Here is a 16,114-nt window from a genome sequence, read left to right as displayed (position 1 = left end):
TGTGTTTCAGCTCATGTGCATGGGCTGGTTTTCTGGGGCAAGAGGATCTAAATGCTATTCCCCACTGTCACTGTGATATGAAGCACATACAAGCAGAAAGCAGGCTATGGATCGGGTACAGTGTGGTTGATGATAACATCCCGTGTGTAAAAGAACAAACCCGCACCCGCCACTTCTACCCTAGCTGGATAACAAACATACATGGCCCTTACCAACGAGGGATGGATCAAATCACAGACCGCAGGAAGAATTAAGCCCTTGACAAATGCTTGGCCCAGACTGCTGAGTGAGAAATGAGTTGGACGCCACAGGAGTGGAGGGTGCTGGGGGAGAAGTGGGCCTTCAGCCTTGACAACAGGCTTCCCTCCAGGAGCTGGGGACAGGTGCAGAAGCAGGTGTCCTCCTACATGCTGGTTCCTGCCTGCCTCAGTTCCTCACCATAGTGATGCTGGCACCAGAGCAACAACCGCAGTCTCCTGCCCACTCAGCAGTGGGCACAGGCTGCCTAAGTCACAACATACTAAAGTGTGCTAATAGCAAACAAACCGAGTTGGCGTGCAGCCTGGGACACACTGATCCCCTGCACTCAGCCAGAGCTGCCTACCTCAGAGGAAGACAGGCCTCCCCAGAGGCCCCACCGCCTGCTGCCTGTGGGGACATGACTTCTGCCTTAGCCCCACCAAGCAGAGATGCCTTGTGGGCAGGAGTGCGATAAAACCACAACAGAAACATCACAGATGCAGAGCTTTGCCATTCCCTAGTCTCCCAGCACCAAGCTCATCTGACCTCCACTATGGGTCAGCTAACAAGGAGGAGCCAGAAGGAACCATGGACTCCTGCCCGCTCTCTTGGAACTAACCTAGCCAAAACCTGGGACATGATGCAAAGCACGACCCTCCCACCCCACCCACTTTGGGTTGGCACCGCGATGGACCCCAGGCCTCAAAATGGCCCTTCTGCATCTGCTTCATGTACAGTCCTGGCCTGCTGGCTTCATGCAATTGGCCACCTACAATCTTGTTTCCCCCCAACCACCACCCCGTGGCAAGGTGAGCATGAGAACAAGCCATCAGTGAGGTCTGCAGGACACCACAGAGGATGTCAGTACCCCCACTCCTCAGGCATTGTTAGTTATTTCCCCTGCTTCCTGCCTATGGGTCTCGGCCACACAGGGCACCCTGTTGTGCTGTACCAGCAGCAGCCCAAAAGCTGTCTGACCGTGCTGTACCAGTGTTAGGGCCATAGATGTGACCATCACCAGCTGTCATAGATTCAAGCACACAGAACCACACGGCCTCCCCAGGAGTGCCTGGCCAAGCTGTAGCCACCCCACGGAGTAAGAGAGGAAGAATCCTGGGAGCCCCCATTGTGGAAAGTGCCATGATCAGTCCCCACATCACAGTCCTCTCCACCTTCTGGCCTCAGCGGAGCCTTCCTGCTCTGCCACCCACCCAGCCAGACCCTCTGCTCTGTATGGAGGGGCAGGCAGTAAGGCTGAGCCTGGAGACCAGGGAAGTCTGTTTTTGGTTGCTGTCACTGATTGTCCGTCTTGCAAAACACTCATTGGGAGGATGTGGGGAGAGGCAGGAGTGAACCACAGACAAGGCGACCCAAGCTTAGGTGTGGCCATGGGTCCCTTGGGAGCCCCGTGCCTGGGTGTGTGTCCAGCAGGGGCTTACACCCAGGGTTTGCTCATTCCCATGCTACACCCAGAGCCATTGGTACAGCCGGGGACTCCTCCAGTTTGTTGGAACTGGAAGGGGACTAACCCTTTCCTGGCAGGCCACAGCCTATGGGAATGGGTCTCCAGGTGCACCTCAAGTTCTCTATTCAGTGACATATTGCTATTTTCATGATTACAAGCTTCTACAGAGCTCACTCCCAAGCTTTTTTGGGCGGGGTTGTAGGGGAGGGGCTAATGCCCCATCCTCCTAATATGTCACTTCCTGCTTTAAATAATTCAACTTCCTGTTCTGGGTGGGCAGGGTTCCTAGTATGTGCTTTTGAGGCCCATCTGTACCAGGTTATTTTGCGCTGGCCAGCGAATATTTTCAGTGGGATCAAGATGAAATCCCTGTGACATCAAGGCAGCAGCCTGCCTGGGGTGGGCTGCCCCTCACACACGCCAGTCACCTCCCTTCATGGTCTTAAGTGCACAGAACAGTGAGCAAATGAGCAAAGTTTGAGTAGATGCACTCAGGATGAGCCTGCTCAAATCTGCCCTCTTGGACTGGTCCCAGCCTACAGACATGTTTCCAGCGCTCATTGAAACTGGCCCTTGATCCCATAGGTGCCCTCATCCAGCCACACAGTAACATGGGGATGGAAGCCATGTTACTGTGGTGTGGGTCCTGGTCTCCCCCTAGTGACTGGAATAGTAGTTCAAGAGTTGGCTTTTAACATGGAGCTATTTAATAACAAGAAGTCAAGATGCTGGCCAGTACCAGAGTAGGTTAACTAAGCTGGACAGTCTCTTAGCTCAAGCAGTAGAGGTGCATGCTTTTAGATGGTTCTGGTCAACTCCTCTCAGGGAGGGTCATCAGAAAACACAAGATGGTTGTGGCTGGGAGCGGCCCTTAAAGTACTTAATTTGATGTTTAAGAAAACAGGACCCCTGACAGATCATTGTGTCCCCCACTCCCACACTGGGCAAGACTGAACTGGGATAGGCCTCTCAGTGACAGTTGGCACGTGGGGTATCATGCCCCATCTCAGCCTGCAGGCTCCGTGTCCTTTCCCCTCTGCAGCCTTTGCTTAGGGAATCCAGCCTTTAGCTAGCAAGGCCCATAAGCAGCAGTGCAGAACCCACAACCACCTCCTCTATCAAGGACTCATTTTGGGACACTTGGCTGTCCCATTTCCACCTTCAGCTTCTACCAGTGAAGTATGGGGGGGAAAGGGGGAATAAAGCCCATGTCTGCCACAGCTCCCAAGCCAACTGCATGTAAGAAACCTATGTACCAGCCCATGGAGAGATTCATCACTGCTTGATTGACAACACAGTAACTTCACTTGGTCAATGTCACAGCTACTGCTAGGGATGGTCTGTGCTGTCAGTGTTTGAGTGATGCTTTCCCCCACCCCCAAGGTTTTTTCCTGACAGATTAAAATGAAGAAATAAAAAAAAGAAACCAGCAACAAAGGGAAGGGAACCTCGACAGAGGGACCGTCAGACGCTGCACGGGATGGCAGTTGGGATGGTAACTTGATGCAGAACAATGCTAAATGGCTCCAGTGGAGGAGGGAGGGGAGGCAGAGACGGTGCCGGGACCGAGAGCCTCAACATGATACCTCCATGGTGTGGTTGATCTGCCCCATGGCCTCACTGCTCTCCGAATGGGTGCAGGCCCGTGGGCGGGCGCCATCCACTGAGCTGGCGCTGGTGAGAGAGGCAGTGCGGGAGCGGGCCAGACGAGTCATGCTGGCTGAGGGCACTGGAGACAGCGAGACAGAGAAAGAGAGAGAGGAGGGGGTGGAGAGGGAGCACTAAAAGTGTCTCACCAGGGGCTGCAAGGAGGAATTGAGTGGACACTGCACAAGCAAAGCCCCATCAGCAAGGTCCCAGGCTCACCTGTGGAGTTAACCACACTCGGGTTCAAGCTCCCACCTGCTCAAGCTTGGAGCATGCAGGGGAACAAGAGCTGGACTGCCCCAGGCCTGCGATGGAGGGCGTGCATGGTGGGGTCCTTCCGTCTCTCTGTCCCTGAGATGGGGGCTGAGGGGAGGCTCTTGCCACTCACACCCAGCTGTGCCAGAGGGCCGTGGGGCTGCACCAGCAGAGGGACTGCCTAGCTAGCTATTCATGCCTGGTGCTCCCCATATCAGGCAGGCGCAATCCCACCCTCAGCCAACTCACTATCTGACATCAGCATGGTTGTGAGAAGGGCCCTGCACAAGGACACCAATGTGCAACTGCGTCCACAAGGACACAGGTTCCTTCGCAGGTCAAGTGGGAAGCAGCACATATCCTTGGCCCAAACCAATGGGGAAGCAAGGTGGAGGTATCAGCCTCATGCTCTGATACAGGGCTGGAGGGACGCACTAGTCTCTGGGGCACAGTGGCCTCCATACTGGGGCAGGGGATGCTCTAGGGCCCAGGGGCAGGAGACTGCAGAAAGGCAGCTGCCCCTCTGGGGAGATGAGGTGCCCTCAGGAGAATGTGCTCTTTCCTCCACTCACCCCTCAGGTCTCTGCTCTCCACCACTGCCCCAAAGCAGAAGTCACCAAGGCCTCTGGACACCACCCCCCACAGTGTTGGGACAGCCCAGTGGTGGTGTATGGGTGAGCAGGCACCACACTGGAGGCCAAACCTGCCCCCTCACCCCACTCCCAGACCCAGTTGGGAGTCTGTAGCATGGGCAGGTGGGAGCTGGGCTGCTTTTGGGCATTATACACTGATACAGAGGCTCCACAACACAGTGAGAGCTGCACCCAGTTCCCTGCCCCAGCTCCCAGCTTGTGCCAGCTGCTGTAGAAATCCCACCTCCCAGAGGAAGAGTGTTTCAATGCCCATCGTCCTGTCACACAGGGAAGAAGAGGAGATCCCCACCACAGGACTCCTCCCCTCTGTCACATCCTCCCATGCTCTCCCAGGCTAGTGCCTGCTGGCTGCTGAGGGCTCTGGGCAGGGCCCAGCCTCCTCCTGCCTGGACCAAGCTGCTTCCAGACTCCCGGGAGGCAAACGCAGCAGCCCAGCAGCTGTGCAAAGCAGGCAGCATCCCCTGCTGCCCAGCTCCCAAGTCCATCCCTGGCGCAGACACACACACACACCAGAGCAGCAGCAGCATTGGCCACCCCATCAGCAGCACCCTGCCCAGAGTGCCCAAGTGCCCGCACAGCACAAGCCGCTCAGCGACTGCAAGGGCAGGGCTCACTCCAGCAGAGAATCAGTAGCAGGCCTCCCTCCTCTTTCCTAGATCATCTTGCTAGTCAGCTTTGTAAGTGCTGATACCACTGGCCTGGGGCAACTGTAGGCTTTGTTCTGAAGCCACCCTTGAGCAGTTACCAACGGTAGGAGTGGGGGGGGGTGCCCTCAGTCACTCCTCCCTGCACCCAGCCCCCTCCCTCTTTCCTGATCCAGCCTCCTCCAAAGCTTGCCTGAGACTTTTTTCGCCCCAGCAAGCCCTGCAGCTGCCCTTTCTGGGTGACATATCTGTCACTGCTCCTATCCGCATGGGACATGAGGGAGGGAACAGGTGGCCAGGATGGACCCTGAGATGCAGCCCCCCTGCAGCAATGTACATGGAGCTGGTGGCAGGGGCGCATGCAACGGATGAGTGCGAGGGTGAGCAGCAGTGACGGGTACCTGCTCCTCCACTCAGCCTCCGGTCCTTCAAGTAAGCAACTGAGAGAGACAGAGAGCAAGAGAAGGGGGCAGGGAAACAAGGGATGTTTGGAGAGAAAGAGACTGTCAAGACTGGCTCAACCCCAGGAAGCAGATCAAGTGGGATGACCACAAAATAGAGTGGGAGGTACAGAGATGGCAGGGTGGACTGGGCACATGGGCCCTGCCCACACACGTGCACACACACATGCACACACACAGACATGCATCCACACAGCACCTATTTACACTAAGCCCTGTTCCAGCAATCGGCAGCAGGATGGAGTCTCGTGTGTAGCCCAGTTTCTGCAATTGATAACCACACACACAAACCCCCTTCCCCCAACACACACATACATAGAGGCCCTCCCTAGGTTGTACAGATGGGCCTTAATTCCACTGATCATCAGCAGAAAGGATGACACACGCCTGTCCACACACACACAAACATGCAGGGCAGCACCTCTACATACAAACCCAGCACATATGCGCGCCTGCATCCACACATCTTCATGCACCAACATATTTACATTCTCTCTCTCTCTCTCTCTCTCCTCCTCCCCTAAGCATCTCCCCCACTCTGTGTGCATGGTGTTCTGTCCCCCCCAAGACACATCTTTCCTCACAGGCACATTAGTTACAGAGCTGCATGTATGCTCCTAGGCACATGCACACGGGCACACACAAGCCTTCATGCAACACGGCACTTACTGTAGCCCATCCCTTGCAGGAAGTACTTAAAAGCTTCAGTCAGTTTTCCAGGCTGTTGTGGAAGAGAAGGCAGATGCTCAGGGTGGCACTGGCTCGCTCAAAAAGGGGGGAAGCAGGCTTCTTGGCCATGGTCTGCAGCAATCAGGGAGCCCAAGACACCCCCCTCTACAGCCCCCTCCCGATTCACCCACTCCTGGGGGATGTGTTAGTGCTTTGTAGCAAGAAATGGATGGCCACATAGGGGCCTGGGGGGGAGAGGGGGCAGGATGGCCAAGGCCAGGCCTGGGGGTAGATTTTGCACCTGGGGTAGAATTGTCCATGAGGAGACAAATTAACTCTGTCCCTGCCCCACCCTCCTGGACAGCCCCATGGGCCACTGTAGCCCCTCCCTGGTGTGAATAAGAGATTCCTGCTTCCTCCTCTGTGGAGTCTAGGAATGCAGTGGGAGAAGGGGTGCCCTGTCACATCGCTCTTGGGTGACTGGGCACAGGGCATCAGGCAAAAGAGAAGGAGCAGGGTGGGGGAGCTGGGGACTCACCTGTGTGACCTGTGGGAGCCCACCGGAGTCAGCCATCTGCAGAGGGGAGCAGAAAAGGGTAAGTGATGCACCGCAGAACAGATCCATCCCATACGGGAGCTCAGAGTCTGCTCCTTCCCCCCGCTCAGCTGAGTACTACTGCCTATACCCTGCCACTGCAGGGCTGGGAACAGGAAGTCTGCAAGAGCTGGGGCTGCCTGGACCTTCCCTGGTGTCACAGACACTGAGCCCAGTCCTGAGCACTGCCAAGCACCCCCAGCCCCAGCTGGCTTGGCTTGAGCAGGATGAGACCCCACGTTTAAATCAAAACAGGGGTTGCAAAGGCCCCTGGGAGCCAATGCTGGGGCATGGGCATCTCAGCAGGGAGCCAGCTTGGTGTGGGAGAGCTCACAGCTTTGGCCAGGAGCTGGGGATGGGGTACAATGACTCCTGTGAAAACTGGCACATTTCTCCCCTGGTTTTCTTACCACCTGCAGGGAGGCCAAGCCAGGTGGGTCCTCCTGTGGTGGGCACAATGTGGCCTACCCTCTCCCTAGCCCTTCGACCAGGCCAGGGCCCTCAGCATGGCTGATGTGTGATGCAACGCCTGATGAGGCCACAAGGTGGCCCCCTCCCAAACATTACCTGCCCCTTGGGCATCCAGCAGGGCAAGCATGGGCACTTGGGGTGGTTGGGCCACACACCCCATGTCTGGGCTCAAGTACTGGAACTAGGATGGGGACAGACCAGTGACGAGCACCCCATGGAGTAGCCCAGTATCAGCCTGGTTCCAACTGCCAAGAGCAAACTGGCAGAGCTGGGATGGAGGGGGCTGAGCAGGGCTGTGGGGCTCTGAGGGACACAGCGACAAGAGCTTGCCCTGTCCTCTCAATCCCAGAATGGCCACTGGCCTCCCCCTCTGCAGCTGAGTCACTCATGGGTCTGGTTACCTTCAGGAAGGTTGTGTTGGTTGGGTCCAGCTTGGAGTTACACTCCACCTGCCAGGAACAAGAGCAAGGTTTACCCACTAGGCAGTTACCCTCGGCCACCACCCAGACTCTGCCCTGGCCACACCTCTTGCCTTACAGCTCCTGAAGGAGTCCTCTGACTAGGCACCCCATGTACTTGTCCGAAGAGGACATGGAGGCTGATGAAGGGGGGGTGGGGGGATGTGATGGAAAATTAACAATTAGCTGGGTAGAAACCAGGAAGCAAGGGAGTGTGAGAAATGGGGGCAGAACAAAAGGCACCTAGAAAAGGAAAATAGACAGATAGAGGGGAGCTGGTCCAAACTGTTCACCTGTTTGAACCTCTGAGGAGTGTCCTGGCACTGCAGTCCAGGTCTCCCAGCAGGGCTCAGGGCAGCTGACAGGGCTCCACACTTCAAATCACTGTCAACAAACCTGATTTCCCCCTGCAGTCATCTCTATCAGGAACCATGCCCCCAAGAACAGGAAGGGAAGGTGGGAAGCATAAGAGGTGGAGAAGGCAGGAAGGGTGCCTGGGTCTCTGCCCTGGGCCACGAAGTCACTTAAGTCCTCCTAGTGCAGGCGTCGTGAGCAATCCACAATCTCCAGGGATCCAGCCTGCAGAATGTTTGATCTGGCCCATGGTGGCTAAGGGATTGGTGGCACAAAACAGCAGGGGCACTGGACCATCCCTGTGCCATGTTCCACCCTTCTCCTCCCCTCCCTGCTCTGTTTGTCTGATTAGCAATTTGCCCCTCTGCACAATCATTGGTCACATCAATCTGTGGCATTTCACAGCAGTGACAAGAAAAACCAGCAGGGCACATGCCAGAGATAGCAGGGGAAGAGGGCAATTGGCAGTCCATGGAAGCTGCTGGCCACAAGCCCTGACCCACCGACCATAAAGGTTGCCAACTACTGTCCTCGTGCAACTGCTGCTATTTAATTCTTAGAGCAGCCTGCAAATGAAGAGGGAGGCTAGGGTCTAGGTAGGAAATCACAGACCCAGCCTGTGCCTCAGGGCCTTCCTAGGACCTGGATCCCTCTGGCCAGGAAGCATAGAAGTAGGGTGGTCAGCTGCTGGGGAGGGGCGGGGGGGGCGGGGGTTGCACGCGTGTGCGTGCGTGTACAGTTTTTCCTCAGGGCTCTAACAAGTAGCACAAGTTTAACCCTTTACTTACCACCCCATCTTCAGCAGGTGCATTGTCTCCCACCACCAGCATCACAGGACAACTGGAAACACCAAGAGGAGGAGAGGGGTCAGGGGCAGGTCTGCAGTGACCAGGTTCCCATTCAGACCCGCTAGGACCAGAGCGTGACTTACCGGAGTGTTTTGGCATTGGGGACGGTCCCAGGCCGGTTAATGTCCAGATCTCTGCGGCTGAGGAAGAGGCAGAGAGAGGGAGAGAGTGAGGTGAGAGCCCTGGAGTGAGGTGGCACAGCTCCGGGATGACATAAAGGAGACCTGGCAGCTGCCTCTACCTGACACCTCCACTTCCTGCAGCACAGAAAGGGTGCTAGCAATGCTCCTATGGTGGCGATACACAGGCATCCCCCGGGCCTTAGGCCATGGCACACTGCTGCTCAGGAAGCAGCTGGGTGCTGGTGCTGCCCCATGGAGTCTCACAATCCCAGCTAAGGACCTGGTTTAGGGTTTTCTGTACTTGTCTCAGGCTCAGCTCTACCACCAGGGCACCCTGCCTTGGCAGACCAAACAGAGATCCACTATCAATCCCATCATGCTGCTCAAGGAACATCCTAGTTATCAATGGCCTTGAAAGCCCAATGCAAAGCCCAGTGACTGGACAATCACCACGCAGCTGGAAAGATCTCCCCAGCCCCAAGGCAGCCTGGGCACCTGGCTCAGTGCCCCAAGCAGGGGGCAGCTCCAAGGGGAAAAGGATCAGCCCCCTGCCTCCCCCTCCCATTCACTGGCCCTATAGCCCCACATGGCCAAAGTGGGCACTACAGGCAGAGATTCAGCCCACCCTGGAGTGCCACGGTGGGCAGCCCCTCACCCATTGTACATGTTCCAGAACAGCTGCAGGTTGTACTGGTTCACCACGCTGCTGATCTGCTGCCGATAGCTCTGCACCAGCTCCGTGTTATTCACCAGCTCTTCCTGCATGCACCAAGGGGCAGACATGAGACAGGCCTCACTCAGGAAGAGGGAAGCCCAGGATACCCACAGCAGGGGGAAAGGCCCCCCTCCACCCAGGCCAGGGCTTGTAATGTTGGGCAGAACTGGCTGCTGGAGCCTGGGAGTCCTACATGGTGGGCCCTGGCCATGTGCCCCTTCCAGAGTGTCAAGAGAAGAGAGCCCTCAGGGCTACCCTGGAAGCCTGCGCTGTTCACAGCCCCTACAGAGACCATATGCCAGCCAGGCTGAGACTGCAGGACAGCCTTGCTAGGCCTCTGGCTGCCATCAGGATAAGGACTGAACCTGCAAACCCATGACGTCTTCAAGGACCAGGGTCTGAGGTTTGGGTTCAGCTCAGTACGGGGAGGGGCCTGCTGAGACACCAAGAGCACAATTCAGGAGCAGCCCAGATTTAGGGTTGGGGCCAGTTCCAGGCTTTGGTTCAGACCCAGGGGATTGAATCTGATGATCTGTGGGGGGCTTCAGTCCTATGGGTCCCATCCTGGACGCAGTGTGGGAAGATGGTGCTGGCTGGGGAAGCGCAGTAGGAATCTTGCTTTGGGCTCTGAAGCTCTCCAGCTACACAGACTGGGGCCAACAGGACCCTCATCAATGGGCCCTTCCTGGGCATATGCCAACAAAGCATGTACAGCGCAGCACTTGCTACCCACTCTCTTTGTTGGCCCCTCAGAACAACTCAGCAGCTCTCCTCCTCCACAGCAGAGAAAGGATATGGCCTTCCATCTACCCCTCCCCAGAAGGTCGTGGCCCCCATAAGTCCAAGGGAAGGGGAAGGAAACCAACAGGAGACAGCCAGACAGCCTGAGGAGCCAGTCCAGCCCACTCCTTGGGAGAGAAGTCCCTGTGTGGTCTGCCTGGGCCCTCCCAGAAGGCAGCTGTAAGCAATGTCTCATCCCCCTTACCTGGCTGAAGAGATGCGACAGTACAGTGTCAGGCAGAGAGCTGGTCAGGCCAGACAGCTGCAGACAGAAAATGCCACAAGCATTGCACAGACCAGCCCAGGGCACCTCATCACTGCTGTGGGATGGGAGAGATAGGACTGGGTGGCCCTAGCTCAGGGGCCTCTGTGGGGAGGGCATTGAAGGGAGCCTGGATGCACTGGAGCATAGAAAAATCTGTGGCTTGACAAGTAACATGTGTGAGAATGAGAAGAGTGTCCTTACTTCTGGGGAACTGGTGCACCCAGGCCCAGCCCTAGGCCCATGGCTATGGGGCTGACTCAGGGAAGAGGTGACTTGTGAGGTGAAGGTGTCACCCTTGCATGAAGCTGAGGTGCCTCAGACTGCCCCAGTCTATGTTCCTGGAGTCAGTCTCTCTGAGGGCAGCTTCCTTCATACAAAGAATTCTCTACCCACTGGAGGACACAGTTGCAGCTTCCACCTGTACAAGGTCAACACCAGCTCTGAGGGACTTGGGGCAAGCACATGCCAGAGGGCAGATGGGGCCAGAAGAACAGAAACTGCTTACCTTGGTGGCCGCCCAGTCAATCCAGCCTTTGCCGTTGGGGTCAATATTCATCAGGACAAGCCCTTCGACCAGGTCTGGGAAGATCAGCTGCAGTCAAACAGACACAGGCTATTGCTCACTGCACTGCAGGGCTGGTACTAAGTGGAGTTATTGGCAGAATTGTGGATACATCAGCATGGAGATCCTAAACTAAGCAATGGCAGCAACCCCTTCTCCTAGGGGAGGAACAGGGAGAGCCCTCACTGAGGGGAGCACGCCACCATCTACCTTAACAACCAGAGAGCCGGGGTGCCTTGAGATCCTTTCAAGGGCGCTGTGGGTGCCACACAATATTTACATTGTTAGGTGTGCAAATATGATTCCAAAGATAATCCTGGGTACTTCAAGTAGGAATTCACAATGTTAAAGCATTCTGACCTGCTATCGTCTTTCTGAGTTCTTGGCAACAGAAGAATCACACCAGTATTTTTATGTGGTCAAAAAATGAGAGAAAACAAAGAGCTGGCATTTTCTGAGGGGCACCTTGAGTCTAACAAGGACAGCCTTGTGTCTAAAAGGTTGAGAAACACTGATCTACCAGCACTATCACTGATCTACCAGGACCTTGCAAACCACTGCCCTTGGCCTCCCACCTTCCCTTGGCGGAACAGGTTCATGGAGAGTCTAAGACAAAGCAGTCTCCATCACCAGCTACTGCTGCTCTGTATCCTTTCCAGTCAGGCTGTGGGATGTGGCACGGTGCCCAGCTGGCACTAGTGCCTCTGCTGGACCCTGCCTCCTGCCCAAAGACATAGGAAAGTAGTTCCACCTTCCTCCTGCTGGTGCTTCCTGCAGCCCCTAGCACCCAACTTCCCATCACGCTCCCAAGAATCTGCTGAGGAAACGAGAAAGGACATTAAGTGGCCCTTCCTGGAGGTTGACTGGTGGTAGGTGCCCTTGGTGCCCTTGCCCTTGGTGCCCAAGGTCTGGGATTCTCCCCATGTTGCACATCTCCATGAAGCAAGTGAGATAATTCAAGATAATGTGGACACAGAACAGCCATGACTCCAGTTCTTCATTTCCTGTGCTTCGTTCAAAAACAGCACTCTCTCTCAGCTCTCCAGCGTTCAGCCAAAATCATGCCCTGCCTGTGTAGAACAGCCAGCTGCCACGATAAAGGCTGATAGAATATTGCCCATCCTAGAAACCACCTGTTACCCCAGGGCTCTGGGCTGATACTTCTGTGTATTGTTCAGTCATACCATACACCCAAAGAGCTATAATGACATGAGACACTCCCAAATGACCAAGAGATTATGTTCTATCCTCAGAGAAACTGCTTAGGTAATGGTGATCCCCGCATTGCTTGGTAACCTCCTGACCTGAGTACTGTAACTCACTGCAATGAGAAGGAAGTGCCAAGCCCTAGAAATGTTCCAACCAGACCAAATGGAGCAGCTGGACTAGCTGCCCAATAAATCACTTCCCCCTCCCTCATTGAAACCTCTTTCAGAGCAATGAAAGTGTCAGTGAGAATAGGGGACAGTAGCATCACCAGGGCAGGACCTGGACTTTGGAACTCACTGTCATGAGCATAGGGATCCTGCCCCAAGATTTCACATCATGCCATTCTCTCCCTTCCAGCAGCAGAGCAAGACTAGCAGAGAGGACAAGACCATGGCTGTGAGCCTTTTCCAGTCAACCCCCTGTGACATGGTGCAAGGGTCCTCCAGCTTTAATGGAGCCGGATGTGGGTCATGCTCACGGCAGCACATATCCTGTCCTAACGAGAGGACCTGGGATCACCAAGCTGAGGTCTCACTTACAGCAAACTTAGCCAGAACGTAGGCTCCTGCCCCCACGCCGATTCCGATCACATACTTGAACCTGAAATATAGAGACAACATGGTCCCAGTGTAGTTGCCAATAATCCCCACTAGTCCATGGACTAGAAACAGATGAGTTCATCAGCTGTCAGATGGCTACCACCAACCCGGGCTGAATCTGACTGGCCCCATAGCCTGCTGTCAGCCCCCTGAACTAGCTGGCCCCCAGGAAGCACCTTCCTTTATTATGTGTCAGGAAGGCGACAGGGCAGGTCAGGAGAAGGGGACCTGGAGAACACAGAGCACATGACTCCTGTGACATTTTTATGAAGATCATATGGCAAACTCTAAGTCTGTACCATCCAATGCAGCTCTTCTAGGAGACAGGGGGATTTCCCCATCCCACCAGGATGGCACTAAGTCATGGAAGAAGAATCAGTCCTTTCTAGTACCTTCAGCTTCACCCTAGGCTAGTGAGAAATGGATGGTGCAGCAGACTAGGAAGAGCCCTCACAACCTGGATTCTCTGCTTCAGGTCCAGCTCTGGCTGAGAAGAATCAACAAGAAGCTCTTCACAGCTGAGGTGTTTTTAGGTCACTGCAGCCCTAATAGGAGATTTGGCTGGTCTGATTCTGATTCCCAGTAGTAGGGACCCAGTCCTACGTGTTTGTACACCTAAGCCAACACCTCAGACACCTGGCATTTGACATTCCTCTTAGCATCCTGCCCCATCTCACTGTTCCACACCAGGGAGTCAAAGTCATTTGGCAACCAGCCACTCACCCAAAATGCTGGACCACACTAGGCAACATGGCGGCCAACTGGTCCATGGATGGATACTGGTACCTGCAGGCATTGATGGGGGAAGACAGAAGAGAAGTGATATGTCCCTGCAGAAGGAGTGCCTGAAGGGAGCAGAGTCTACTGGGGAACAGGGAACCCAGGCCAGGGCTGCAGGGAGTTTTTGGCTCCTTAGGAGTGGAAGGTACTACCCACCCACCCACATGCCATCCCTTCCTCTAACACCACTGCTCCCCCAGCCCAGCTCTCTCCCTCTGGCTGACCCTTGGATCAGCTCTGATGCAATTCAGAGGGGGGGTGCAAGCTCAACCAAAGGAAGGTATCCCACAACCCTGCCCTTTACAGGGATTGAGAAATAGAGTGACTCTCCTTCTGAGATATGCTGCCTGGTCATTGCTGCCCTGCAGAGCCCAGGAGGTGGCACAGAAAATGGCCCATCTGGTGCTGGGATGAAGGAGGACAAATGCCAAAAGCATCCTTCTACAGTGCTTCCTAGTGTCTGAAGCAGGCAGAGAGCTTCTGGTAGCTGAACCCACTCTACGGCTATACTGTGGTGACCCAGCAACCACTGGGAAAACAAACTAGGAAACTCCTGAGGCCCAACCCAGAGCTCCCCAGCAAGAAGACTTGCTATGGCTCCACATGCCACTCTGCCTGATTACTGCCCCTGCACCCAGCTCCCAGACTGGCAGAGAGGGCTCAGGCACCTACCCCTGTGGGAACTGAGATGCTCCGGCCTGCTGTCCTGGTGCATCCACGTGACACACCACAAAGTGCTTGGTGATCTCCTGCATGTCCTCATAGTTGAAGAAGGTGTTGAAGCACAGCTTATCTGCAAAAGGTCAGAAGGAGAGGAAGGGGTCAGAGGTCAAAGGGAAAGAGGTCAAAGGCCAAGAGTCATCAGACATCTGATCAAGATGAGGATCAAATGCATGGAGATACAAGTTCTCAGCTATAAACCTTGGTCATCAGCTCCCAGTATCTAGAAGGGATCTGGCAGGCAGGGCAGATGTGGTACTGCAGTCTCCTGAACAGGCCCCAGAGCCCTCCCAGGCTTGTCTTACACTGGTGTAACACTTTCATCAGCAGAACTCCTGCTGATAGACACCAGTGTAAGGGACATCCAAATCAGGCACATTCCCCTCCTCTTACCCATGTTCCTTGATCATACCCTGCCCTTTCTGCTGTGTTCACCATGCTATGCTTCCCAAGCTGATGACCCAGGGAGACAGGCTGGTCTCAAAAACAGATGTCTGAGAGCCAGGATGCCTGGGCTCTTCCCTGGTCCTACCACTGGTTTCTTTCTGGTTTGCAAGTCACAGAGGCCTTCACTTTCAAACCTAGGTGACTCAAAGCAAGCATCTTGTTTCAATGGCCTGATTTTTTGAGAGGCAGTTCTCTGCTGAGAATCCAGTCATCCTGGGAGGGGTCTGTGGTGGAAGACCAATGTCTGGCTACAGACAGCCAAGTGGGAAAAGTGGGCCTTTGTGGTGGGATTTCCAAAACTCCCAAGGGACTTAGGGACATATCTTGTTCAAATCCAACAGAGCCTGTGCTCCTAAACCCCTTAGACATTTTTAAAAACCTCTTCCCCTCTCCTTCTGTATACATTTATACTGATTTTAAATGGTGACAGTGCTTAGCTTACTCAATCTGTCATTACCATCTCCCTTGTCTCTCTCCAGGTTGTGCCAGAGCAGCCTGCCGCTCTTCCCCTCCCCTCTCTGCAGTATTTCCAAGGTGACCTTCCAGCAGCAGCAACAGCAACAGCAAAAGCAGCTTGTCACATGGCACCTTCCCTGCTAAAGCTCCCTGTCTTCCTTCTCCTGCAGTGGGCATGGGCAGCAGGCTGCCTGCCCCCATTGCCAAGAGAGAGCACAGGGGCCTTGGGATGGGGCTTCTCCCATGATCATGAAGTCCCCAGGAAAATATACCATCCAAAGGCACTGGTCCCTGGCCACTCTCACCTAGGGACATCCCCACCCCTGTGATGGTACCTGGCTGATGGCTCCTGGTCACAGGTAGCTACTGAGCAAAGAGGCCTGGGGGGGACTCTGCCCAAGACAGGCTTGCCCCTCAAGCGTTCCTCCCCCCAGAGCTAGGAACACATGGCTCTTCCTTCCCTTCCATTGAGCTTGGTGCTTCTTGGCCTCTTCAGACCCTTGCCCATCTGGGGAGAGAGAATCAGAGGCACCAGCTCCCACAGACAACTTTCATCCAGTCCCCAAAGCATCCCCTGCTGACTGCTGTTCCTGGCTGCTTTGCCTGCTGGCAGGCCGCTTCCCCAAGGCACAACCTCTTTTAGCTTTGAATCCACCAACCAAATGCTGGAAGGGAGAGCCTCTTTGCAGGAGCCAGTCT

General features: G+C 55.1%; 1 protein-coding gene across 4 annotated transcripts in view; it reads right to left on the bottom strand.

Moving 5' to 3' along the window:
• Nucleotides 1–154: 154 nt before the first annotated feature.
• NDRG4 (NDRG family member 4) overlaps nucleotides 155–16,114 on the bottom strand; it is a 90,406-nt gene continuing 74,446 nt past the window's right edge. For 3 of the 4 annotated variants that reach the window (XM_090062156.1, XM_090062154.1, XM_090062157.1), the window contains 13 exons: nucleotides 14,465–14,585; nucleotides 13,736–13,798; nucleotides 12,953–13,013; nucleotides 11,148–11,234; nucleotides 10,583–10,639; nucleotides 9,538–9,641; nucleotides 8,844–8,900; nucleotides 8,701–8,752; nucleotides 7,502–7,549; nucleotides 6,573–6,608; nucleotides 6,035–6,086; nucleotides 5,306–5,344; nucleotides 155–3,434 (listed from right to left, as the gene is read on the bottom strand). In XM_090062156.1, the coding sequence (XP_089918282.1) occupies nucleotides 3,280–3,434; nucleotides 5,306–5,344; nucleotides 6,035–6,086; nucleotides 6,573–6,608; nucleotides 7,502–7,549; nucleotides 8,701–8,752; nucleotides 8,844–8,900; nucleotides 9,538–9,641; nucleotides 10,583–10,639; nucleotides 11,148–11,234; nucleotides 12,953–13,013; nucleotides 13,736–13,798; nucleotides 14,465–14,585 (932 nt within the window). In that variant the 3' untranslated portion in view covers nucleotides 155–3,279. The remainder of the gene's footprint in view (nucleotides 3,435–5,305; nucleotides 5,345–6,034; nucleotides 6,087–6,572; nucleotides 6,609–7,501; nucleotides 7,550–8,700; nucleotides 8,753–8,843; nucleotides 8,901–9,537; nucleotides 9,642–10,582; nucleotides 10,640–11,147; nucleotides 11,235–12,952; nucleotides 13,014–13,735; nucleotides 13,799–14,464; nucleotides 14,586–16,114) is intronic. The other variant, XM_090062155.1, reaches the window with a different exon arrangement.

Source organism: Crocodylus siamensis, chromosome 9, assembly GCF_052110815.1.
Source record: "Crocodylus siamensis isolate JL-2025a chromosome 9, ASM5211081v1, whole genome shotgun sequence".
Classification (NCBI taxonomy): Eukaryota; Metazoa; Chordata; order Crocodylia; family Crocodylidae; genus Crocodylus; species Crocodylus siamensis.
The sequence above is the reverse complement of the archived record's forward strand: the minus strand, read 5'-3'. Positions and strand labels throughout refer to the sequence as shown.